Source organism: Corvus hawaiiensis, chromosome 8, assembly GCF_020740725.1.
Source record: "Corvus hawaiiensis isolate bCorHaw1 chromosome 8, bCorHaw1.pri.cur, whole genome shotgun sequence".
Lineage (NCBI taxonomy): Eukaryota > Metazoa > Chordata > Aves > Passeriformes > Corvidae > Corvus > Corvus hawaiiensis.
Window position 1 is genome coordinate 7,536,138 of NC_063220.1, and position 25,958 is coordinate 7,562,095.

At 36.2% G+C, this 25,958-nt stretch overlaps 1 protein-coding gene across 3 annotated transcripts in view; it reads right to left on the bottom strand.

Annotated features, from left to right (window-relative positions):
- Positions 1 to 14,158: 14,158 nt before the first annotated feature.
- ATRNL1 (attractin like 1) overlaps positions 14,159 to 25,958 on the bottom strand; it is a 448,295-nt gene continuing 436,495 nt past the window's right edge. For 2 of the 3 annotated variants that reach the window (XM_048310902.1, XM_048310901.1), the window contains one exon: positions 14,159 to 18,074. In XM_048310902.1, coding sequence (XP_048166859.1) covers positions 17,950 to 18,074 — 125 coding nt within the window. In that variant the 3' untranslated portion in view covers positions 14,159 to 17,949. Of the gene's footprint in view, positions 18,075 to 21,310; positions 21,403 to 25,958 lie in introns of all 3 variants that reach the window. The other variant, XR_007205109.1, reaches the window with a different exon arrangement.

A 25,958-nucleotide genomic window follows, 5' to 3' on the forward strand; every position in this document is an offset into this window, starting at 1 on the left:
TTTTTTTGGTCATCTGTTTTGCTCCCAGCACTGAGTTTGTTCTGTGTGACTCGCCAAGGATACATTCTAAATATATTTCTTCCTGTCAGGGTAAGAAATGGGTTAAGTTAGCTTAGAAGCAGGTTTATTCTCCAACCAGCATCCTTATGCCTTAATAAAGTCAGATAACTGTATTACTGGGGTAGCTTGAAAGCAGACAAAATCTGCTTTCTGTTTTTGCTAAATCCACAGCTAAATGATTTTTGAGGGGGATGTTTTCATGGGAGATAAAAGACTAAAATCAATGATAGGACTGTCTGAAGACTGAAGTTTCATTTTATCTCCCCAAAAATCAGGAGTCAGCTATTCCAGTCACTCTCTATTAAGTTTTGGTTCAAAAATGTCACTTGTACTCACAGCAGTGCTGAAAAGACTATTTATCTGAATCCAACTGTAGCATAAAGATTCTCTTGGAATCTTTTGTTTACTGAATGAGATAAGCATACGTAAGTAATGCCATTTATTGCAAAAAAAGGACTTGTATGTGATATGAAACTGAAACTGTGATATGTGACTAAAATTAATAACAGTAATCATAAATGGTTATAGAGAATGGTGTGAGGTCTAAGTATAACACAGGCATACACTTAGATATCAATCTGTGATTTAGGGAATTTAGGAGAAAAGTGCCTGACAGTTCAGAAAAGGAAAATTATCATCTCTTCCAAACATTTTTCAAGAACGGCAACCAGAGTATAATGCTCTAAATTGTGAACTTTGCTGTCATAGCATGGTGATGGGTCTGTAGTACATCTAAATCTGAGTAAGAACCCTGAGTTAGAACCACCTTTCAAGATGAAAGTTAGTTGAAGGTTTCACAATCTAAAGGGATGAATATTACATAGTTTCACCTTCCTGATTTCACAATACCGTGACATTTTTTCAGAAATACAAGCTTCTATAAAATGCCCAAAAACTTAGTTTTGTCCGAGGTAGCCAGGCAGCAGTTCCTCAGTTCTGTATCCACGTGGCCACTGCACCCCAAGAAGAGTTAACAAGGGTGAGGCAACATTGCTGTCTACAGTAACTGGGTGACTGGAATAGACGGTCCTTGATGTGCTAGTCCTAAAATCCTGATTTGCCAATCAGTCTTCCTTTGCAGCTGGCTCTGTCTAGAGACTCCTGAGAGAGGAATTAGGATTAAATTTTTCTTTCTAGACACTATTCTCTTTAAACACAGATCTAGCTGTAAAGCGCGACTAAGTAGAAATGAACCCTCGCTCATTTTCTCTTTGCAACTAACTTCTTTTACAAAGAGCTTAGTCTCCAGCTCAGCTAAGCCTTTAATTGTGTGCTTAACTTTAAGTATGTGCTTAATGTCAATGGGACATATGGGTAAGTATGAAACTGTGTGTTTCGTTGAATAGACTAACTTACCTCAAACACTTTAATGTTTTTGCTGAACTGAGGCCCTGGCAAATAGAACAACAAAAAACATTTAATGGGATATTGAAAAGTTTCCTAGTATCAGTTGGTAAAACTAGTATTTAAAGTTTTTTCTCCTGAGTGGTATAATTACATCAATAACTCATTTCAGTTCAGCCTAGAAGGAGAGATTTCTTTGAACGTTAATTGAAATGTGGGAGCTTAAACTCAGTAACTGAACTCTCTGCTTTTGGGTGTCTTTGATCAGAATGTCAAAGATGTTTGGATAATTACTGCTATTACATCAGTGCTCATGACCTTGCCATTAAAACACATATACATATCCTCTCTCATTCACTGCATTTCCAGGATTACTCCATTCCTGTAGGTACTCAGCCAGAAAAGTGATTGAGTGATTATCACACATAAGAATGCCATAAACCCAATGCATGCACTCACCAGGATTTCAGGGCTGCTGTGATGGCACCCTGCTGAGATCCTTGCCCCTGATTTATGTACATTCTTGTTACTGAGCAGTGTTAATAGTGGCTCTGAAGCAAAGGGGAGGTATGAAATTATGAACACCCTCTCATTGCTGCTTCTGTTCTTGAGTCTGGGAAATTTATCTTTCACGAGTTCGTGTACTTAAGTACTTCTTTCACAAGTAGTTCAGTCATTGCATTTAGCATCGTTTGCTCTGAAACAGACGCTACTCTGAATCAACTGAGGTGAGCAGTTTTTGAAAAGCTATACCTGGCAGACAAAAGCAGTCTGCCTTTTGGCAGCTCTCTTTCCTTTCCTGTCCCTGAGCTCACCCTGCAGCAGGATGAGGTGTTACCCTGTAAAAAAGAATAAATGCCATATACAGGAAGAGTGTTTCTCTTCTCTCTTGCCTTATCCAAACGTGTTCTACTCTTGTCTGTCCAATAGCTATTGCATCATATTCAGCCTCTACTTGTCCTCTAAATCTTGCCAGAATCTACATTTTGCTCTTCAACTGAAATTAATGACCACACCTATTCATCCTTCTGACATGTCTGTTCTCATTACTCCTTCATCCTTTGACCCCTCCTGGTGTCATTACCATACTAATATCTTTTACCTTGTGTGTCTTCAGCAGCCGGGGCCGTTCTTTCGCATGACTTAGTACAGAGCAGTCCTAGAGAGTCAAACATTTTCTAAGGGCTCACTAATATTTTTCTTCATTTCTTTCCCATGACAGGCCACAGAAATATTGGGCAGTTATACCAATATTTCAAAAAAGTCTCAGCAAAACTCTTTCATCTAATGGCTATGGTTTTATTTCACAATCTTGGCTATGTTTCAGTGAAAAGAGAAAGTCAGTGGCAAGTTAAAAAGGATGATAAACAAGACTACTTATAAGCAATATGCCAATAATTATGCTGTTACTGCATTCAGTTTTTAGTGCCATGCCTTCCCAATTTGTTTCCTTCAGCATTTTGGGACAGCTTAGACAGTTAGCAGAAACTCATGTCACTGCTCCTCTGGTTTTCCTTTTAAATTCTGATACATAATATTTGTGTTGCAGCTCTCACTAGAGGTTTCTTCGTTCTTTTAAACACTTCTCTTGGAGATTTAAAATTGAATGAAGCACATATTCCTATAGGTCTTTCATTTTGTAAACATTTTCTTCTTCAAACAAAAATCTGCATTCTGGGTCATATTTGGAGATTTGTAATGTCTCTTAAATGGACTGTAAAACCAAAGGGATCATTACGATAATCTATTTTAAATTAACTTCTGTTTAAACAATAGTACATTTTTCAAAAAGATATTCAGAGGGGGAAATACATTCTGATACTAGATAAATTGTTCTGGTAATCAATTACCCTGACTTTTAAAACATTGTGGGGTTTTTTTTAAGTCTATATTTGTTTAGCTCCAACTTCCATCCACTAGATACTGTTAATCATTTTAGAGATGTATTCAGACATATTCAGAATTGTGAAACAGATATTTTATGTAGATATTGAAAACTGGTATCAATTCACTTATTAGCCCACTCTTAAAATAATTGAATAGATTAATTTTCTTAACTCACAGACTTTTGGAATTTCTTTTCCACAGGCTTAGAATCATTCCTTTGTTCCTCTCTGAACGTTTTATTGTTTGGGATTTTTTTTCCTTCAGATTTTTTCTTCATGTGTGCAAACAAGATCTGGACAGAGAATGCTAGCAATTATCTCAGTCATGCCATGAACTCATCTCCCTCCTGCTTGACATTCCCTCACTGCTTACCCATTCAAAGCTAATGGTTTTCTCTCAGCCATTATATTGAACAGGGAGCTCACATTCAGACACTACCTATCACAAACTCTAAATCTTCATCACTATCACCGTATTTCAAGGGTACTTTTCTGCTATTCTGTACATGTGACTGGAATTCTTTGTTCCCAGGCATATGACTTTGTATTTCTCTGTATTAAAATGCATATTGTTCAGATGAGCTCACCTTACAAAATGATGCAAATCCAGAACATAGAGATGATCTCCTCTGCCATTATTTACCACTGCACTAATTTTTTATGTCACCTGCAATATTTACTAGCAGAGATTTTTTATTTTCTTCCAGATTAATGCTCAAGAATAACTAGCATTAGGCCAAGAACAGATTACTGCTATAGGATGCAGATTTTTAACCACAGTACTTTTGAAATCCATCTACTAAATATATCTTTCAGCCAAAGCACAAAATGGTTTGGAATGAGCTCTTGTATACTCTATAAAACAGTAGGGAAAGGTTAAGCTCTTTTAAACAATAAAAATCTAGCTGACCAGGCAATAGATTGCAAGCTATTGTTGCCATCTAATAACATTTTAGACTATCCAGTCATAAAGTTTGAATATCATCATGGGAATAAAACAAAACCACATTGTGCAGCTAGAAGAAATACAGTCCCTTAGAAATAATGCAAGACAGCTTTCTCCTTCAAATGCATTAAACTGAGTAGCTCTGTGATAAATACTCAGTTCAAAAACTTTTAAAATCGTATTTATTGGGTAGAGAGAGGCATCTGCCTACTTTGACCCCAAAATACAAGCAAAACTTGGAGAGCGTGCTTGCTCTGGAAGGGATGCACAGAGGCAGCACCACATAGGCATCCCTCATCTCAGGAATGGCCTAACATATATGGTAGCATCACAATAACCTAATTCTGTCCTTTCTTTTTCTTAGTCAGCACAGCACACAGTAATCTCACATGAGCCTGCATCTTGCAAGTTATGCAGGGTTTTGGCAGAACTGTCGCTTCCCTTACAATACAATGCATTTGGGGCTTGTGTTCATTATTAAAGAAATAGCATTTGTCTAGGACTAGTCAGTCCAAATGCAACACTTTAGGTTTAATTTTTAGTGATATATCTGGGTCATATATCGCTATGTGATATACAACAAAACTGTATATTTATCTAATCTTTTAGTAGGAGGGATACAATTATTGTGATATCAGAATAACTCTTTGAAATTTTTTCTTCTGGCTTGGGTGCAACTATTTAGAAAGAATAATCAGTTAAAAAAAAAAAATTGCCAAAGGTTTTATATGGATTTCAGAACTTCTTGCCAAGAAACTCCTGTATTTCCACTCCTCCAGCCTTTCAGGCCGAGTCTTATCTTATTACCCAAAAAAGTAAAATATCCTGGATTTTTATTGCCTTCTATTTTCATCACTTTAAATGGGCAAAAAAATATTATTTCCCTTTTTGGCTTTGCAGCAATTTAGTCAGATAGCTGTGGTCTGTCTTGCTTGTTACTATGATCCACATGCCACAATCCAGACAAATCAATCTGCTCCCATGGTACTGTTACAAGAGAGGTCACAAGTTGCTCTTTGTCTTAGTCATCTGCACTAATGTAGGACCTGTCATAATGCATTTTAAATGGGGATTGAAGATTTAAGCCTTTGCACCTTAACACGAGAGTTTTGTGCACAGACTCCTCAAGTCTTAACAGGTTAGATATATGCAATATTTCTTCCCTCTTCTATTTTTACATGGTGTTACAAGATTCAGCCAGTAATCTATATGATAAAAGGGGAAATACAGCATTTGTAGCAGCTCTTCTCTTCCCATATAATGTGCATCTAAAGAAAATTAATATAGTGAATAAAAACATTTAAAACATGACTTAAGAGTCTCCTCCTCTTAAATATTACAGACTTTCTTATTGCCAATAACACGATGTAGGTATTCAAGTATTCTTCAAATTTACAAGCTTTTACTATGTTAAATATTTTTGCTTAAGGCATAATATATGTTTTAACAACTCCAGCATGTGTGAACCATTTTATAGCCCAGAGCTTCATGGAAGTAATAGAGGTTTAAAGGTAATAAGTCTCATCTATTTTATGAAGGAGGTGAACTACCTTGACACACTCACATTTTGTAGGTATTAGGGTTTCCAGGTGCAAACAGAATTAGACAGACGGGGTGGAACTGTTAGGAAAACTGAGTTTAGTCACATGAATTGGATTTTCTAAAAGGGGAAACATAAAATCACTCTTTCATTATCCTTGCATCTGACAAAATGCATTATCATATGCTTTTGCTTGTATAGTGTAAAGACCGTTCAAAACAGATACAATTGCAAATCAGGAAAGATCACACTTATGTGGAGCCCTGACAACGTGATCTCATCAAGCTAGAACTTGAAATTGCAAGTGTCACTTCAGATAAGATCAGAGAACATTTCCTGTCCCAATGATGTGACATTATCAGGTTTGAGACTGTAGCAAAGGCACATGCACAATTTTGTGAACTAACAAGGCAGATTGAGAACACACTGGTTGGCAGGATATTTTAGATCCTGAGATTGCCTTGAGCTGGGCATAATTACAGCTCATTTTTTGCACATGGGAGAGCCATCTCGAAGACGAAAAGAGCAGAGTATTCGCTGAGGAAAGAAAAATGTTGATCTTTCAATTAGCATAAGTTCAAACATCTGAACTGTGTTTCACAGCGTACAGACAGCTTTTGGTGAAAAAATCCATCTTCTGTAAGGCAACTCTTCGATGGCTGTGCTTCCATTTGCATGGGAATCATTTAACATATAGAATTCTACTTTTAACTGTTATATATTTAAGCTTGCTTGCAAAAAACCCCAAACAAACAAACAAACCAACAAACAAACCAACAAATCCCTGCTGCTATTAAACTACTTAAAGTTCATCCTTAAGACAGGTCATCAGGAATTTATTAGCAGGACTTTTCTGTTCATTTCAGCTTCTGAACTACAAAATAAACACACTGTTCACAGCCATAACGAAAGGAGGGAGAGGAAGCAAGTAAGGTTTCTTGTCTCTCTGCCTATTTTTGCACTCTTTAGAGCTAGTAAAGCTCACCTAGAAGGTAGGTGCCAGTCCAAAACAGGTCTCCATGCTTTAAAATCAGTAATGGGGAAGATGCTGAAAGTCACAGAAGAATTAGTCATACGAAAGTGTTTGCAAACACTGAAAACCTGAAAGCCATTAAATGCCTCTCCTGACCTGGAAATTCCTTAGCACCTACAATTTACTTTTAATTGAACAGTTGCTAAAATACTGCTTGTTCAGGAAGACTTGCTTTTTGGATTTAAGTGTCCTTCATGACTTTAACTCTGTCACATGGCTAAAGATCCCTGGAAGTCAAGGCTTGGGAGCACCTCCACTCTGTTGAAGCCATGGCAGTCAAACATACACATCAGTATTTCCATGATGGAAGACACGTAGTCTATCGTGGTAAAGCAGCTGGAGGAGACAGAACTGTGAAGTGCTTTTGCCTCACAGTTATAAATAAATGTACTTAGGAATAAAACATTATTTTATCAAGCATATACATGGTCTACTCAGAAGCTATGTGATTTCATGCAGCATGGGCTGCAGCATTTGAAATACTAATTCCATGGGCAGAAGTTTACAGTAGGTTATTTTTACCCAATGTATGCACCTACTGTGATACCAAAATAATTTAAAAATTAACATTTAAATGGAGAGCATCCAATCCCCCACAAAACCAGTATTTTTCTCCAGTGACTCCCCAGCATATTAAGACCACAGTGATTGACAACACAGAAAATTATAACTTCAGTGCATAACTAAAAAAACTCATGGTGAATGTGTTTTAACATCATGGCTCTGGTTTCAGCTCCTCATTTTTGCACAAATGTTCACATCTGTTGAAGAAAAAACACCATGCATTCTTCATATTAACAAACTTTCTTGCACTGATTAACGCAACATTTCATGAGACCTGAAAGAACAAAGTTAAATGAACAAGAAGCAAAAACTTATGATGGATGTGTCCCTCATAGCATTTAGATCTTTTCCACTTGATTAAAAATTCCTAGTTCCTCTTCACTGAATTGTTTAGTTTTTTAGCAGTCTCTGTCCTGATTAAAACAAATTAGCATCAAAGATCCCCAGCTGAATGAGGAATCATTAATTGAGAAACATGCAATGCTCCTTAATTACCTTAGAACAGTCAGAGAACAAATAATCTTGGATTTCAAAGGGGTTTGCACGCACTGTGCACCGTGGGCTTATTCTCTGTGTCTGCTGGAATAAAACTAGACTTGCCTATACCGTTGAGGGATATCAGTACAAGCCTCAGTAAACACATTGTAGATTGTTTATCTAAAGTGAAGAAATAAAATAGTGAGGCAATGGCTGGCTGGAAGAGATAGATGTTTCCATTTATTATGTTGACCATAGCTTTTGATTTGCTTTGCATATTTCAACATTGACCGGGAAACAATGAAAGGTGTTTGTTATTGATACAAACTGAAGTAATGTTGGAGATGGAGCAGGAGTGCTTTACTCAGAAGCACCTAACAAAATGTCAGACACGAAGGTGCAGAGAGTAACCATGCACTTTGAAACAGCAGGAAAAAAGGCAAAAAAAATTCATAGAAGCTGGCTCAAAAGGAATCTTAGGATTATTTGCTATGTTTTGGTCACTTGTTCTTTGCTACACAGTTCTCTGATTGTTATTTTTTTAAGCTATGACTCAGGTCAGCTAGTGCCAGCCTTCACAGGAGAAGGAGTAACTGACTTTTTTAAGGGCACAATATACTTACTGATATGAATATCTTAACATTTGTTTTGCTTCACCAGCTCATAGAAGAAATCCTGCAGGAAAATGTCACTCAATAGCACTGAGTGTACTGGAGTAGGGCTGTTATTTACGTTGCTTTGGCACTAAGACTAATCCAGCAAGTGTTACTAACCTCAAAACTGGACAGGAAAATTAAATGCTGTGTAGAGCTACCTGAGCTTGCTGGGAACAAGCTGGCATGTCCCAGTGCCAGGCTCCTGTGCTCTCTCATGGAGCTAATTAGCTCTGCAGAGCAGTAAGCTATTAGCAGGGGTGCAGGACAGTGCTGATGCAGCTATGCCCTTCTGGTACACAGACTAACTCACCTAGAATTAGCTGGAGAGATTTGCACCATACTATTTATGCTATGTAAGTGTATCCTCACAATCAAAGGGAAAACAAAAAGCAAAGGGAAACAAAACCCTGATGCAATAGAACACAATGTTTGCAGCTGACATAACACGATGATTCCAGTAAATATAAACACCATAGTAATAAATCTAAAAAACAAGTCCCTACATCACAAGAAAGGTTTGGGCTTGCCCCCAGTTTCTATAAATCTGTGCCATGACTCTGGATTTTACAATGGATTGTTGCTGACATAGCTCAGAAGGGTGATTCTAAGATTGATTAAAGACCTTGATCTAAATATCACATCCTGCAATTAGTACTCTAGAACCTGAGGGGCACGGGTGGCACATCCAGCCACTTAGGATAGAAACACTTTGCTTGATCTCTTTTCAGAGATTTCATAGCCATGAAATTTCTGTTTAAGTGGAAGCCTAAAGGTCTCAGAGATTTAACTGGGGCTCATTCTTCTCCCTGATAAGGATGATATCCACTCATAAAGCACAACCCCTTTTTAGCTATTCTATGTAAAACTAGAAAGGAAAGTTGGAAAACTGCTGAAGTATCTCCTCTGCACTCTTTATGCAGAGACATTTTACATATTAGCAAGCAAGACCACTGACCTTGAACCAAATTAATACTTCCTTAATTCTATAGGTGAGGTCCATTTATATATTTATGTGTGTGTGTTTGTGTGTGAGCACAAATGTACCATTTGGAGTAAATATGAGTTAGATAAGCACTTTATTTTGTCTCTCCTCCTGTGAAACAGACCTTCAGCTGTATATCACACTCCTAACAGCCAAGGGAGAAATTGGAAAGCTGAATATCGTGTTGTTCCCTGGTTTAACTTTTACTTATTTAGAATTTAGTGATGCTGGTTTTGTTGTTGAAGTCATAATCTTAATGGGTACGTCTACTGATGCCCTTCCTGTTGGCCTTCATTTTTAGAGACTATAAACTGAACAGGTTGACATTCCCAGACAGCAAAACTATTGCTTGCACATTGCACTGTCACAGGAACACAAATAAAGAAACCTTTGCAATCCCATGTTGTTTGCCATCAAAGCAAGGTTTTGAAAATCAGGCAAAAGCCACCCAAGCCTCAAAGCACTCACTTTGGGTTGGTGATTCTTATAAAAAAGGGAGTTTGTTGTAACAGAAGGTTGAACAAAGACAAGGTAAACAGCAAGTTCTGAGTGTTTCAATTTTGAGCTACCATTAAACTGCATAATTTTAAAGGCTACTTTTGAAAAATGAATTAGATTATTAAATAAACTGAATGATAACATAGTCTACCATTAGCAATATCAGTGGTTTAGTCCTGAAGAGACCATAAAGCTGTATGTTTTCCTTTTGATGGGACTGGGAAAGGCAGTGAGAGGCAAACCCTATGAAATGGCAATCTAGTTAAGTAATAAAACACCTTTACAGCAATATGAATCATTCACTAAAGATATTTAAATTTCTTAAACTTTCCCCTCTAACCCTCTAAATATTGCAGAAAACAACCCCCAGATCTACTGCAGCACAGAAATTAGGCAATGACCTAGCACACCAGCTCTAACTAGTGTTGCTTGGACCTTGGCATAAAACAATACCTTGGACACACATTTGACTCTTAAAGCTCTGCTGACTGTAAAAACCTGGGCAGGCTAAAGGAGTGGGGTCATATTAAAGCAGTATTACTTGGACTTCAAGGCCTTTTCTTCATAAAGAAGCACAAATTCTTAGAAAATAGTTGAATAAATCTTGGGAAGGCAGATTATAGAGAGGTCTAAGGGAAGGGTGGAACCTGAGGTCATAGAACATTTTGAGTGCATATAGTACAAGAGAAACCCCAAAAATAGGAACAACTGGCTGGATATTAACACTGGAAATGTATCTACAGGAGACAGCCGTGTCCCAGCAGAGACAAATTAAACATATATGCTACAAGTAAAACTTACACATTCTGAGCAATTAAAGAAACACTGAGTAGCAAATAAGGACAGGTTTGAAGCTTTGGAAGATTTCTATTCGAATTGTGCAGATGACTCTAAGTGTAAGGTGATTGGAGATATTTTAGGAGAACTGCTGAAGAAACCAACAGTACACTCCAAGAGGAAAGATCAAAGATTTTGGAAAAGAATCAGGATCAGAATGTGGCAAGGACTGCCTTCAGAACCTGGATCAGGTTCATGACGAGATTGAATCAGAAGAAAATGCCAAGAGACAAAGCCACTACAGAACATTTGAAGGGCATGGTGGAGAGGATGGGGCAGAGAAGGAACATTAATGCCTGAGAAGAAAGCAGAATCTGCACCTGGAGGAAAGTACATCATTCTTTTGCCAATCTGATGAACAATGAAAATCCTTTCTTTCCAAAGAAGAAAGTTACAAAGGGATGGAGCCGAGCTGTTTGTGGAGCTCGGCTCCAAACAGATCCAAGAGGAAATTACAACCCTTTGGGAAGAACTTGGCTTTGTGTGTTGACAGGGTTGCCATTAAATTATTAAAAGCAGAAGGAGGTAAATGAAGCCAAAGGCTGTACAGAATAATTCTGTTGATTTCAGATAGCTGAAAAAATTTCAGAGCAATGGAAGTTGGTTTTCAGAAATGCAATGTAAAAGCCAGCGCAGTGAGTGCCTGTGTTTTTCTGAAAGCCTAAAAAGCCTTCTCAGAAGGGTTTACTTTTTTGTTTTTATGGGTTTTTTTGGTGGGGATTTTTTGGTTAGTTTGTTTGCTTGTTTGTTTTTTAATAAAGTAGGAACATATCAGTAACACCAGTTGGGATTCTGGAAAAGAGGTCTCCCAAATATGAAATAATCATGATACATTTGTAGATATATAACATTTTAGTCAGAATGAATACACACACTTCTAGATTTTAAGAAATCTTACAATGCTATATCATGGCCTTTGAGCCACACTGGAGGAATTTATAACTCTGTAAGACATTTTTTAACAGGCATAGTCACAATTTGCAATGAAGAAGATGGAGCATGAAGAAGGTGTAAAATCTCTGGCCCATTTAATATAAATGAGGGATTAAGGCATGGAAATGCATTAGCCCTGATATTCCTCAACGTGGTTAAAATGTTACATTCACTGACATTTTCAGACTACAATGGACAAAATAGTGGAGCACCTTTGGGATCCTGTGCTCTGGGCAACTGAGAATGAAGCAGAAGGTGCTGAATGAAAAATGGTTACTTGAAGAAGAAAAACAAAGAAGAAATAATATAAAATCAGACATCTAATAAGCCTGAATAATAAAAAATACAAGTAAATTGAATATACTAGTAAAATATTTACCAAGAAAAGGAAAATTACATTGATAAGGAAAATCAGGAGCAAATTTTGTGACAGCTGTTGTATGAAAAGCCACAGAGTTTGAATATCCGCCAGCAAATGGTTTGGCTTGGTTGTTGTTTTTCCAATTGTGTCTCAAGTTGAGGTATAAAAAAACTAACACCTAGCACTATGAAATGAATCTGATACTAAATAACTTAATAACTAAAATATACTCAGCACTCTTACAGTGACTGTTATTTTTAGATCAGTAAACGGCTCTGAGTACTCTCTATACATTAATTAATTAATCCCAAATATTCCCATGTCATTAGTAAGGTTAATTTTATCATGTCTAAGTATTCCATTAGGAAACTTTTTTGCCATATTTCAACTATCTAATTAGAAGCAGAAAACAATTACCTGTATTAATACATTTAAAAGATTTTTTTACCTGACCATTTGGCTTTTGGTGCTTTGGGAAGGGATGGGGAAAAAGGGACTTGCAGGAGTACTGACAAATTTCATGTCCGAGAGAAAGCTTTAGGAAAAAGACAATTTGTGTAGAGTTCTTTCATGAAAACATCCATACTGGTTATCCTAAACATTATGTTCCAAAATTATGTCTATTTTTTTCTCAAGTATATTTTATAACTGAATGTCTTAAGAGAACTTCAGGACTTCACATGAAAAGATAATTTGTGCTTCATGTTAATTCCTAAAAATCATATAATAACAATGACTTTTTATAAATACCAACCTGAGAATAATTGTTAAGAAGACCCAGACCCTCAGTAGAATAAGATGTTTGTGATATCTTCTGGGTCTTGAAGTGTATTTCAAGAGCTCCATTTTTGTCTTGCTTCTTCTCTAATGAAAGGTCTTTTAGAAAAAGGCATTTGCTAAAATTGGAAAATAGGATAGCTAAGAATTGTTTTGATAATAACAGAAAGAGAACAGTTGTTGTTAAGTGAGTAGCAATTCTGTAAAAATTTGTATTCTTTCTGTATTATTGACTCTGGTCTTAGCATGTAAGAACTGCCACAGGAAAATATACTAGAAAAGGAAGGATACAAAAGGATGGGAGACGCCTCACCTTCTGCACTCAGTCTTGGACATGCTGAAAATACTGATACCCAGATGATAATAACTGATAACAACTGAGGGTTGATAACATTTTCTACACAGTGTTTCAAGCACACTTCTATATCCTCACTCAGAAGGACCAAAACATTTAAGGTTTTATTTCTGTAGAAATGGCTGTTATTATGTACACAAACAGTCTCTAAGTTATTCTTCATACTTTTCAATATAATATGTGAGAATATGTGAGGAAACTGAGAGAATGTTCTGATTTACATCAGCTGTGAAACCAATTACATAATCCAATATCTATATATGTGTGTGTATATATATACACACACACACATATAGGCACACACATGCATACATACAGACATATGCTTTAAAAAGAATTGTTTGGTTTGCCCATCAGTCCTACCCTTGCTTTCTCATTTTAGAAAAGTCAGTTTTTAACATATCAGCAAGGGCACAGAAATGATGTTTCAATGCACAAACAAGTTTCAGCATACATGACCAAGCCTGGGGTAATATCAGTCCCTTTTCAGCCTCACAATAAATTTCGGAGAGCCACAAGAATTTCAACTATATCTCCAAGATGATAATTTTCCAAATCAGAAATACCTGCAGCCATAAAAATGGCCACATGTGGCCATACAGGCAGTCATATAGAAATATAAACAAACCTTATGAAAGTAAAATTGGATTAAATTAGGGAAAGCTGATACAACACATGTATGGCCCTGAGTTACACAAGCCCAGAGTCTGCAAGGCCTATTTTTGCCATCTTTGTCTTTCTTCACTAGTATTGAATGAGGAAATACAACTGAAGACATTATGGGAAGTTCTGGCCACCTGTAGACATCACTGGGTTTGCTATTATTTGTTATAAGCACTTCATTCTAGATCTGAAATAAGTATCAGCAAACTACAGTTTTTTAGGTAACGTTGCACCTTAGAGACTGGAAAAAATACAGTTAATTTATTTAATTTTCCCCAGCAATGTTAAACATTCTGAACAGGACAAATTTGCTTATAAAAAAGAGGGATTGTAAATTACCTTTAACAGAGAATTTTTCTTTATTGTCAAGAAACCTTTCAGATGCTTTTTAAAAAACTGGTAATGAAATTAGGTACATAATGATTTTATAATTTATATGAATACTAGGAAAGTTATTATGCGTGAAGATTGAACATCTGTTAAAGTGATCCCAAACTAAAATTCTTACCATCAGGATTCCAGCCTCTACATTAAATTATTTAGAAAATAATTATTGCTGCAGATTTTACACATAACAAATTCCATGCCCCAATCTGAAATTGTCAAAATGTTTTTGATTTGGGAAGATGAGAGGAAATCCTACATATAAAAAGAGCAGTCAGCTATGAAAATTCTCAAATCAGATGAATCTGAATGTTCCCTATTCATGCCTTAACATGTCAAGAATTTGACCATTTTTAATAAATAATTTTAATAGTGGCAACATACCAATAACCTTTTTTTTTTTTTTTTTGTATAGGTGAACAAATATTTCATTACATTTCATAGGAATGTAACGAATGGAAACAAATATTCTGAAGTGTGCACAAATTCAATTTAAGGAGTTTCAGGATTTTATATAAATATAGAAGTACAAAGAGGAACTGAAGTACTAAACCCATGTTACCATGGACAGTCTATCTCATATTTGGAACAGTAATTCATAGCTGCTGAATTTCCCTAAGCAGAATCCACGGACTGAGGAGGGGGAGGTTGAATCCTGACAATCAGAACTTCACTGGGGCTTACTTACCAGAACAGCACTTACTCATTTATTTTTCATCCAATATAAATCATGTTAAGAGTAAAACAGGGCATTCAGCATTTTCTGACTCTAAGAGAGGGTTCCAAAGTTAAACTGGAGAACAGGGTTTAAAAAAAAATGGCCTTTTCTTGATGCAATCATAATGTGACTGTTCATAAGACATCTCATCTGATGTACAGTGGTTGTTACCAAAAAGTTTGCACTTGTCAACAACTAGCAAAATGTAGTTATCAGACATTTATGCTATTTTTACCTTCCAAAAAGAAAGCTTTGGTATAAGATGTGTTTGCAAACTTCTTGTATTTAAGTGTGGCCATTATATAAGTACTTTAATTTACTTCATTATTATATGAATTTACTAATTTGCATGAAATCAGGGATCCTGGGAGAAGAAAGATACTTCAGAAAAAAAAATTCTCAGAGTGAAGGGAAATGCTGAATGATCCCATGACAAACACGCTTTTCTTGTACAATAAAATAACATTTTTTACCTGAAAACACAGTAAAATGGCTGATGGCTATTTGCCTATCTTCAGTGTCACAATAAAATATTTTAATCCCTTTAAAACTCACACCTGATTTTCAAGTATTTTTCAAACTCTGGTTGAGATACAGAGGAATGTAATCCTGTATGAGTGAGCACACTAAAAACTCTCCCACAGGACTGGATGTTCTTTCTGTGGATGGGGTTTCCAGTACATTCAAAAAACACACACTGTATATTTCTTATGCAAAATATTTAGGTTGAGGATAGTACAGAATTTGGAATATATTCCAGACAAGTGGCTCTTTCTTTTTCCTAAGTGTATGCATCATGTAAACCAGTCCCATTGATTTATATTCACTTGAACAGATCAACTTTAAAACTGGCAGAAAGGGTTGTTTTCAAAAGACAATTTTTTTCAATATACTAAGTAGCACTGGTTCAAAGTTCCCAATAGAACCTTTAAAAAGGAATTTTTAAAGTTTTAGGTTATATGAGGTCAGAATAGGCAATAAAAGTCACAAGATTGTGATGGCATTATTTCAAGATAATAATCTTATTTTAAGATATGAAAATACTGAAACAATCATGCCAGTATAAGAAATAATTATACCATAATTCATAAGTGCATAATTTATCAAAACAATAGAGCAGTCATGGTTAGATGCAACCTAATACTCCTGTATAAGATATAACTACATACTGTACAATTGTTCCTTTTTTATAATTATTTTTACACTTAGTCCTCATCCAAATTAAGCTGAGTACTTCTACGTATGAATGACTTTAGGAAATAAACACAACTCACAACAGGGCTTTATTACTGCTACTGCACCACCATGGCATGCAAGTAACTATGTAGTCAACTATAAACAGTAAAATGTCATCATCTTCCTGAAATAAAAAGAACATAAAAAATACAGATATAGTAGTAAACATCAATTATCTTTTATATCTTTCATATTTACCAAAAGTCTATCATTACATGAGACATTTATACCTCTGTATCACTCTCCTGTACTAGGATGGTGGCAAATTTGGAGTTAAACTATACTTTCAACAAGCTTGTACAAAACTACTAGTTTCATATTACACTCTGTCAAGTGTGTAATGTATAAATGAGAATATGACACATCTGCTACCTGCCCCTTAACATTCTCTTATTCTTTTATATGTTCATGAATTTTGAGTAAATAAAAAGACCAAGGGCCATTAAAGCTGGTTGCCAGGTTATCTGTTGTGGTTATTGAACCCCCAAAAGACTACAGTCCTTTAAAAGGAAACTTTCACCTGATTTTTGTTGTTGAGTACTGATTGTGTGAGGTTCCATACTGGTTGTTGGATTTGAGAACTAATGTTGGAACCAAGTTGGATTTCTAAATATTTATTTATTTATTTATTTACATTGGGCAATTCCTTAACAGGTGCTAAAGTGACAATGAGATGAAATTCTGCAGTTGTGAGGAAAAAAAATAACTATTCTGTATTACAAAAACAAGAGCCAAAGTGCTGACTGGGATTCATTTCTTCTGCTTGGAGGTCAGGACAATATATAGATACTAGCAAATTTCAATACTGAAATGGGAGCAGGTTGAACAACAGCATGTTCAACTCTCCTTAGATTTGCAGTCTTGGAGACTCTCTTGGAAAAAAAGATTGTAAAAGCAGCTTTTCCATGCTCAGTTAATTTTTCTGATCATTTAGCTGGCATGGAGGATCCTCTTTGTAAAATATATCATCCCTAATTCTGGACAAACTCTGAGGTACAGAAACGAAAGCCCACCCATCACTCTTCTGCAGCCCAAAATATGTTTATGAGGTTTTTTTCAATGCAAAGAAAAAATAATCATGAAATGCTCAAATCATAGTATTTAATAGAATTATCTTTCAAATATTACATGTGGTGTTCTTGGGATACACCTTTGCTGAATTCAAAGGCTGCCTACCTCTTCTGGGCAATGATAAAAGAACACCTAAATCCAAATAGTTCTCTTTAGTTCCTATTTGCTGGAAAGAAAGCTTAGTGCCAATTACAAGGAAAGAACTGTACAATTCCTATTACATTAAGCTACACAAAAATTTCCTTTACTTTCTTGGAACTTGCTCCATTTTCAATTATACAATTTGCTTCTACATTACAAAAAAAAAGTGTTGTTTGTTTGTCCTAGTTCCGTTCAAGGATTTTCCCTGCTCTGATATGGTCAGGATTAAGAATACTAGGTATTTTATTTCGTATTTTGTTGATACCAGGATCCACTCTTTTTATTAAAGCTCATCAAGCATACTCATACCAACCACAAGTTTGTTCTGCTTTGGGGGATAGCAGGCTGTGTGACTAGAACAGAGCACAGTACCTCATGTGTTCATTCATAGATTTGCCTCCATAAAAACTGAGGCTGTAGTATAGCTTTCAATGGAAGCCATTTAAAAAGAAAACATTACAGAATATACAATTGCAGTTTTTGAATCTCAGACACAAGTTCCTTGACGCGTTGAAAGGTGATGTTTTCGATTTCTGACTCCTGAACTCTTATCTTTACAGTCCGCAGGCTTCTGTTGTGAAATGTCTATCAGAGCACTTGCAATTGCAAGACCTGTAAGATAAATAAAGGAAAAACAAAATTTAATGTGCAGCTTTCCTGAGAAGAATTCCAGAGCAGCGTGATGGTTTCTTTCAAGCAAAGTTTTTATCGTTTCCCAGAAGTGATCAGTTTGATTTCGAAGTTAGATAACAAGTTCTCACTTTCTTAAATGCTACCTGGTAACAGTGAAGAAACAGTGGAAGGAAAAAGTGCAGTTAAGACACCAGACTGGAAATAAGGAGAACTGAGTTCCATTTGTGACTCCTACTTATTTGCTGTGTGATCTTAGCATGACCTCTCTTTATCACCATTTTCTTGGTTATGTGGGCCAGAAGCTTTCTGACATGAATTTTCTCATATTAAATGTTTGTGCATTGCATTTAGAAATTGATAAAACTATCAAATAAGAAAATAAGAGAGAAACAGAAACTGCAGTTAGGATAACATTGTACCCATGAATATTTGCCTTTGATACATATATATATATAATTTATGTGTATATATATGCCTCTCTGATTAGGGAATATTCAGAGGTTAGTATTTACCACAGAAAGATATGAAAGTACCTTTATCTTTCTAGAAAGCACAGATCTGTAAACAAGCAGTGAGCCGTGATGGTCTGGACAAATTCTAAATGTTGTCAACTTACCGAAACTCTTCTTTTTTGGATTCTGGTTAATTTGTTGATATTTCATGACCTGTTGTAATCTTCACAGGGTACTACCAAGGGCAAGGACGGGCAGCTTAGGAATCATAGAATCATAGGACATCCTGAGTTCAAAGGGATCCACAAGGATCATCAAGTCCAGTTTCTGGCCCTGAACAGGACAGTTCCAAGAATCCCACCATGTCCATTGTCCAGATGCTTCTTGAACTCTTTTAGTGCTGTGACCACTTCCTTGGGGAGCCTGTTCCAGTGCCAACTACCCTCTGGATGAAGAATTTTTTTCTAATATCCAACCTGAACCTCTCCTGACACAACTTCAGGTTGTTCCCTTGGGTCCTGTCACTGGTCACCACAGGGCAGAGATCAGTGTCTGACCCTGCTCTTCCCCTCATGAGGAAGTTGTAACTACAATGAGGTCTCCCCTCAGTCTCTTCCAGGCTGAACAGACCAAGTGACCTCAGCCACTCCTCATTTGGATTCCCTTCTAGACCTAAGAATTTAATAGTCTAAGAATTTACTCTTCCATTTGCTTGCTACTGCATACTTTCTAGAAATTAGTGACTTCTGAAATGCTGTGATTAACAACACACTTAATACATGGCAGTTCACACAGGTGATACTGCAATCCAATGGATTAGGAGTATTCACACCATTCACATGTCCTACTGCAAAAAAACCACAAAAAACCACATCTACATATACCCAAAATGTAAGTAAGGATAGTTCTCCATGCTGCCCAAAACATCCCATTCTCCACCCAATAACATCACCACTCTCCAAAGAAACCTTTGAAGATACTTTTCACCATGTCTAACAGGCAGTCTCTATTTCTTATCTCAGATCTATATCAAACTCAATTTATCTATTACACCAAATCCAATTTTGCAATACTTTTCATGCAATCCCTCAGCACTTATCTACAAAGAAACTGTGCAAAAATTTTTTTTCCACTAACAAGTGCTGCTACAGTCTTCTTTCATAATATAAGACACATGGTCAGATTCGGTTCAGGTTTCCAGTATCCTAAAAAAAAACTATGCTATTGCACACTGGTAACACTACCTTTCTTAACTCACAAAAAGTTGCAAGAATTAATTAATGTGCATCCAGCCTTTTAAATATGCATAATACTGTAAAACGCTACGTACAATTATCATTGATACATTTCAGGATATGTAAGAGCCAAGATTAATCAAGTTGTTTTTTCTCACATACACAGATATTTCCTGGCATGAGCCAGTGATGCCTTAAATTGGACTTTGACAAATTAAATTGTTGAAATCCTTGAGGCACCTTTAAGCAGTATCTGGTATTAGCAAATTCAGGGATAAAACCTAAATAACATTTTGATGATTGCTTACATGTGTTCCTATCTTCAACAGCTAGGCTTAGGGACTATGCTAAACAGAAGGGGTATTACTAGTGAACAGATTTTGCAATTTCATAGCTATTTTAAAATATATTTGGATGTATTATGCTAACCTCACTTGATATAGCAATTAACAAAAAGGAATCCTTACGTCTAACACTGCATACTGGGATGTACTGGCATGTTGATAGAATTCCATTTAAATCACCTCACTACAGAAGATCATTTTTCAAAACGTCACACAAATCATCTGATGAAATTCATTTATGATGTTCTCTATGCCCAGTGTAGTTCCTTGTTATCAAAGCAATACAATTAACTGGGGGAACAATTCATTATTGCAGACTGGCAGTCTAAAGGAATTTCATTTACCAAGTCAAGCTTGTGCACAGACACTTTGAGCAAGGAGAATTTACATCAAAATAAAACAGAAAAAAATGCTGTCGCTTAAATATTCATTAAAAAAACCCCAAACAATCCAAAACATTCCCTTGATTTTACGGGTTTTTTTATCTAAATAACAAATGTGAATACATTTACAGTCATTGAAGTTGGAATTGTAAATTGTACAGTGCTCTAGATGCGTTACCTCAACTCCTAAGTTATTACATTTACCCGCCTTCTCTGAATGCTGCTGTTTAAATATCCTACCTAACATCCAAACTGGTATTTTCCAAACCAGTACATGGTCTCTGGTTGCTTCTGACCCTTGAGTAATGTGGCAGAAAGGAACAGTGGAATCAGTAAGGATTCCACACGGAGGCTCAATGGGTCACTTCTAATTTCTGGAAATTCAAGCTTAGTTGCAGAACCAGCCCCATTTTTAAATTTAGTTTATTTTTCTACTAAATGCTATAGAAATAACCTGACCTAGTTCTATGCAACTCAAACAACCTCTAGCTTGTTTTAAGGATACGTATGCATAGGTCATTAAGAAGTGAGCCCAGTCAAATCATAAGTGGAAAGTATATTTTTGTAAGAGATAATTGCATCCACAATGAGGAAAACACCAGAGAAAGCAATATGAACTTGGTTATCTTTAGCAGAACTATTGTCTTTCCTAATGGAAGTTAAATAGTAACAGTTTATTTTCAGGAAGTGTCTAATCATAAAATTACTGGGGTGTGAATTTTTTCCTTTTTTTTTTTTTTACAAGAGTGCAAAACTATTAATAACTAGAGGAATAAAATACAGCAAATCAAATGAGATTACCTTGAAAAGCGCATTCCCCATTTATATACAAACAGCCTTTTAATCCTGCATCTGAAAAAGTCATTCATTCTGAGATGCTCTCCTCCCAGTCTCTGTAAAAACAGGCAGTACTATATATTTTAATTTTGCAGCAAAACAGCTTCATTAGGCGTGAAAGGTTAATTGCAGGTTTAAGTGCAGTTCGGGGAACAGTGCACGGGTCTGTGGTGAATAGCACAGTCTGCTACAGGAAGGCTGAGTGCTATAAACTGTTTGCCCTGCTGAAATGTTTTACTACCTCATTTACTAACTGTCTTCTTTTACTGCTTGTATTTGTAGTTCTTCTAAACCTTTAATAGCTACAGTTTTATTTCACTGTAATCAGATTTAAATGGAAATACCCATGCTGGGATGTTTAAACATTTTTCCTCTGATTGTATACAACTACATTTGAACTGATGTAAGGCTACACTATCCCTAATAGTAGAAAAAACCTCTACGTTGAAAAATTAGTCTTACCTGCTGGTGTGCATATTTAAAGCCTTTTTTTCCTCCTCTATTGTTCATTTTAATGAGAAATGCATCGAGTTCCTACTATCTCCTTTGTTAAAAGTAAGGGAACAAAGAATGACCTCAGATTTGTGGTTAGGCAGGTAACTGGAAATGTTTCCTTTCAATTTGAATATGCATTATTCAGACATAACATTTGGATAGATGTCTTCACTTGATTAAATTTCTACACGTCATTGTTATGCAGAATCAGAACATTCAGAAACCTGAAGACAATAAAATAACTACGAGTCAGGCAGATCAATTAGATTTCTTTGACATTTTTACCAAAATTATAGTCATTGTTTAAGGTGACTTTAAGCAATGAAAATAAAATGCCAGCTGCCATACAGAGAGACTTAAACAGCAAAGACTGGGTAAACACTATATTATTAAAGTCACAGCTTCACCCTTCAGTGCCCACAAGTCTTTATGTTCCTTCCATCTGTCGATTCTTTAAAGCCTGGCATTACTGTACATGCTCACCTCATAGTGGACAGAGTCCTTTTATCATAAAGGACCTGTTACTCGAAATTTTTCCACTGTAGATTTATTGAACATGGAAATCTGTAGAAATGGATCTGAGCTGTTTGAAGATACCTTAAATGATGAGAATAATAGAGTGTGGTGCCTCATGAAGGTGATCATAGCACACAGTGAAGCCAATGAAGATAATTTCTTATTCATCAATAAAACTACCAGTAAGAATGTAGGGAATTTTAATGAGTTATGCCATTTATCAATATTTCAAGTCTATAAAAATAGTGTTTGATAAATACACAGTGTAGATCATGTGTGCATAACTGGTATATACATATACATATATATATATATATGCAAAAATTATGTAATAATGTAACATAAACATGCCATTATGTAACCATATATATATATATACACATACACAGAACTTATATACAACCCCCAGTTAATAATGAAGTTTTATATTACCTGTTTCTTAATTTGAAGAAATAGATCACATTCACCATAACGTTTATGGATTGCACACATTTATTCTTCAGAGAAAAAAAAAAGTGTTTGTTATAATGTCTGTAATAGTGGGGGAACATAACATTCTAGAAGGAACATAACATTCTAGAAGATTGTTACTAGGCAGTGTTTCTGAGTACCCACAGAAAAAATTCTCTTACTTTTATGAGACATTGTGCTAGAAGTAGTCATACTCTGTTTAGTTGTTTGGTAATAGTTTCACAATTTTCTGGTTGTTCCTGTGTTCTCCACCAAACTGCCTCCAAATAGAACAACTCATGCTTAATTTTCATGGCTGAAAAGGCCAGCCTGTTCTTTGTGCTGCATACTCCTCTGCTATGGATCAAGTCATGTTGGGAGATATCCAAAAGGCACATAAAATGGAACCAGAACAAAATTTGGTATTTAAAAATGTGATGCACAGAGCCCCCTCCTAAGCACATGCAAACCTGATTCTCGAGTCTCTACTTTCCAGGAGAAAAATTAAGAGTCATCTGAAGTTCAAGACTGTGCATAGCTAGAAGAACACCACAGATCTAAGTTCATTTCAAAGTCAGAAAATAGTCAAATCCTTCATGTGTATCTGGGTTTCCTGATCTGGCAGGTGTGCCTAGACAGTATCCAGAGATCGCAGACTTAGTCACAGAGAAAAATAATCATAAGCATCTGCCAAGAAGAGTAAATGTCTTCATAGCCTGTCATATTGAATGTTTTTTTTATTTGAATTAGATTATTTTTAAAAGGACAAACTGACAGCATCTCAAATTCACAGTCTTTTTATGGGCTTCTCTTCCTGTTTGGTGCATGAATGTGTATTTTAAGTTGACACTGCTCTTACTTTCAGAAAGATGTATTAAACAAACTAAGCTAACTAGGAAATTACTTTGGGCAAGTAACCCCATCATTTTTTTTCAGTGATAATTTTTGCTAGATGGGAAGACAGCCAAGAGGCCAGGAGGTATGTTTTCCTTTTCTTTTGCATATAACTTAATTAAATAAGTAAAATACGAGACAGAGCTTAAACCATAACAATAATGAACTAAATAATGATTGTGTGGAATTAAATAGCCACACACTAGTAGGGAGAAGATGTCATGCTCTTCTTTATTACACCTTTGCTATTTAGTAATAAGAGCTATCTATAAGTGACTAAGAAATCCTTGTTCCCAGAATAGACTTATAAATTACCTGCTGTCAGTTTGTGGGAAATGCAGACTATACAATAAAGGCTCTTTGAAGAAATGTTCAGCCTTTCCCAAATTTTCTCATTTTGAAAAGGAAATGGCCCTACATATATGTGTGAAATATTTGTGTTCCATGAGGCCAGTGGTGATTTTTTTTTTCTTTTTTTTTTAATGCAGTCAGGCAGATTTCCTTCCCTTTCAGAGTGAGATATCCATAGTTTAGTCTGAAATCCAGGTCTGTACAACATCTGGTGCCTTTAAACTGTCCAGCCTGCCAGTGACTATGAGACAGCATGGCTTGTTTGGCCTCTCTGGATATGGACAAGGGGAAGTTGACAATGCTCTCTGGGATGCCTCAGTGTCCTGTTGAAGTGGACCTGGTGGGGAGTTAGAGACACTACAGTAGCGGGACTGGGGCAGCCTAACATTGGTTAACTGAAGTTTTATTCTCCCGCCCTCTTTTCTCAACTCCAGCCTTCCTGGAACACAAGAACCATGGAATCATCAAATTGTTTAGGTTGGAAAAGACCCTTAGGATCATGGGGTCCAACCATTAAGTTAACACTGCAAAGCCCACCAATAACATGTCCCTGAGTGCCACACACACATCTTTTAAATACCTCCAGCAATGGTGCTTTCACCACTTCCCTGGGCAGCCTGTTCCTGTGCCTGACAACCCTTCTGGTGAAGAAGTTTTTCCTAATAGCCAATATAAACCTCCCCCAGTGCAACTTGAGGTCGAGTCTTCTTGTCATATTTTTTTTAACTGAATGATATTAAAAACACCTAAAAAGGAATAATCTCTACTTAGAATATGTGCAAATCTCATGCAGATTAATTCCTTGCTGCTCTGCCACTGTGTATTACACATCATGTGTTAAAATGCAAGTAATTACACATTTTTCCTACAATGGACAGTAATATTTTAAACATTTGGATTACATTTTCTGTTTGATTACATCTCACTTCCATTGAATAATTTATCCATATGTTATGAAAAGCATCTCTATTCTTGTGATGTTGTGCAGCCGTTTAATTTGTTTTCAAGAAAATCACTATAAACTAATTTGCTACTCTGCAAGAATTTGGTGAGATGCATTAATCACACCAGAATCTAATTTGGTCTTGTAAACCTATTTCTGTAGAAGAGAAAAAAGTACTCAGAGTACTGAAGAAGCTCTATTTTCACTTACTTTTAGCAATACCTGGTTTAATATAAACAAAATCATCATTGGTTTTGTTTAGAAGTCAGTATCACAGTTATGGCCCACGTGGGGTTAGTTTATGAACCCCTCTACAGTAATTAGACATGTCTGGATTGCAAAAGTCTCCTCCAGCCTGGCTCACTCGAGGTTGCCTGTACAGCATTATTTTACTCTGCCTCTATCTTCAGCAAACTCTTTTTATTTGGATCACAGATGCCAATCAGAGCAAAATGAAGGTATGAAAGCTGTAAAAAATTGTGAACTTGAGTTAAAATATTTTAAAGCTTTTTACCTAAACCCATTCATGCAATTGGATGCTTTAACCACGCGATGAAAGTTAGAGCCTTACTATACATCATGAGTGGGATGAACACCTGTGGGACAGAGATCTCTCATCCATATAAACAGAGTGTGACTGGCCATTATTACAGGGCTGAACTATATTTCATGCAGTTCAGTAATCAGAATATCTGCGTGTGTGTGAATATCCATGTGTGAGCATCTGGGAAAACAGAGCAGGTTGGAACAAAACTGAGCAATCAGGAGAACACTCCGAAGGAGAAAAGGCAGCAGTAGTCACTGGGGTTTGCTTCCCTCCAGAGGGGCCTTTCTTGCACGGGGTGATTTAAAGCAGATCTCTTTCTGTCTGTAGAGGAAATCTGGGGTGATAAACCTCTCCAGGTGAAATTCAGTTTTTATGAATACCTCCCTAATGTTCCATCTGGGTGATAACATATACTG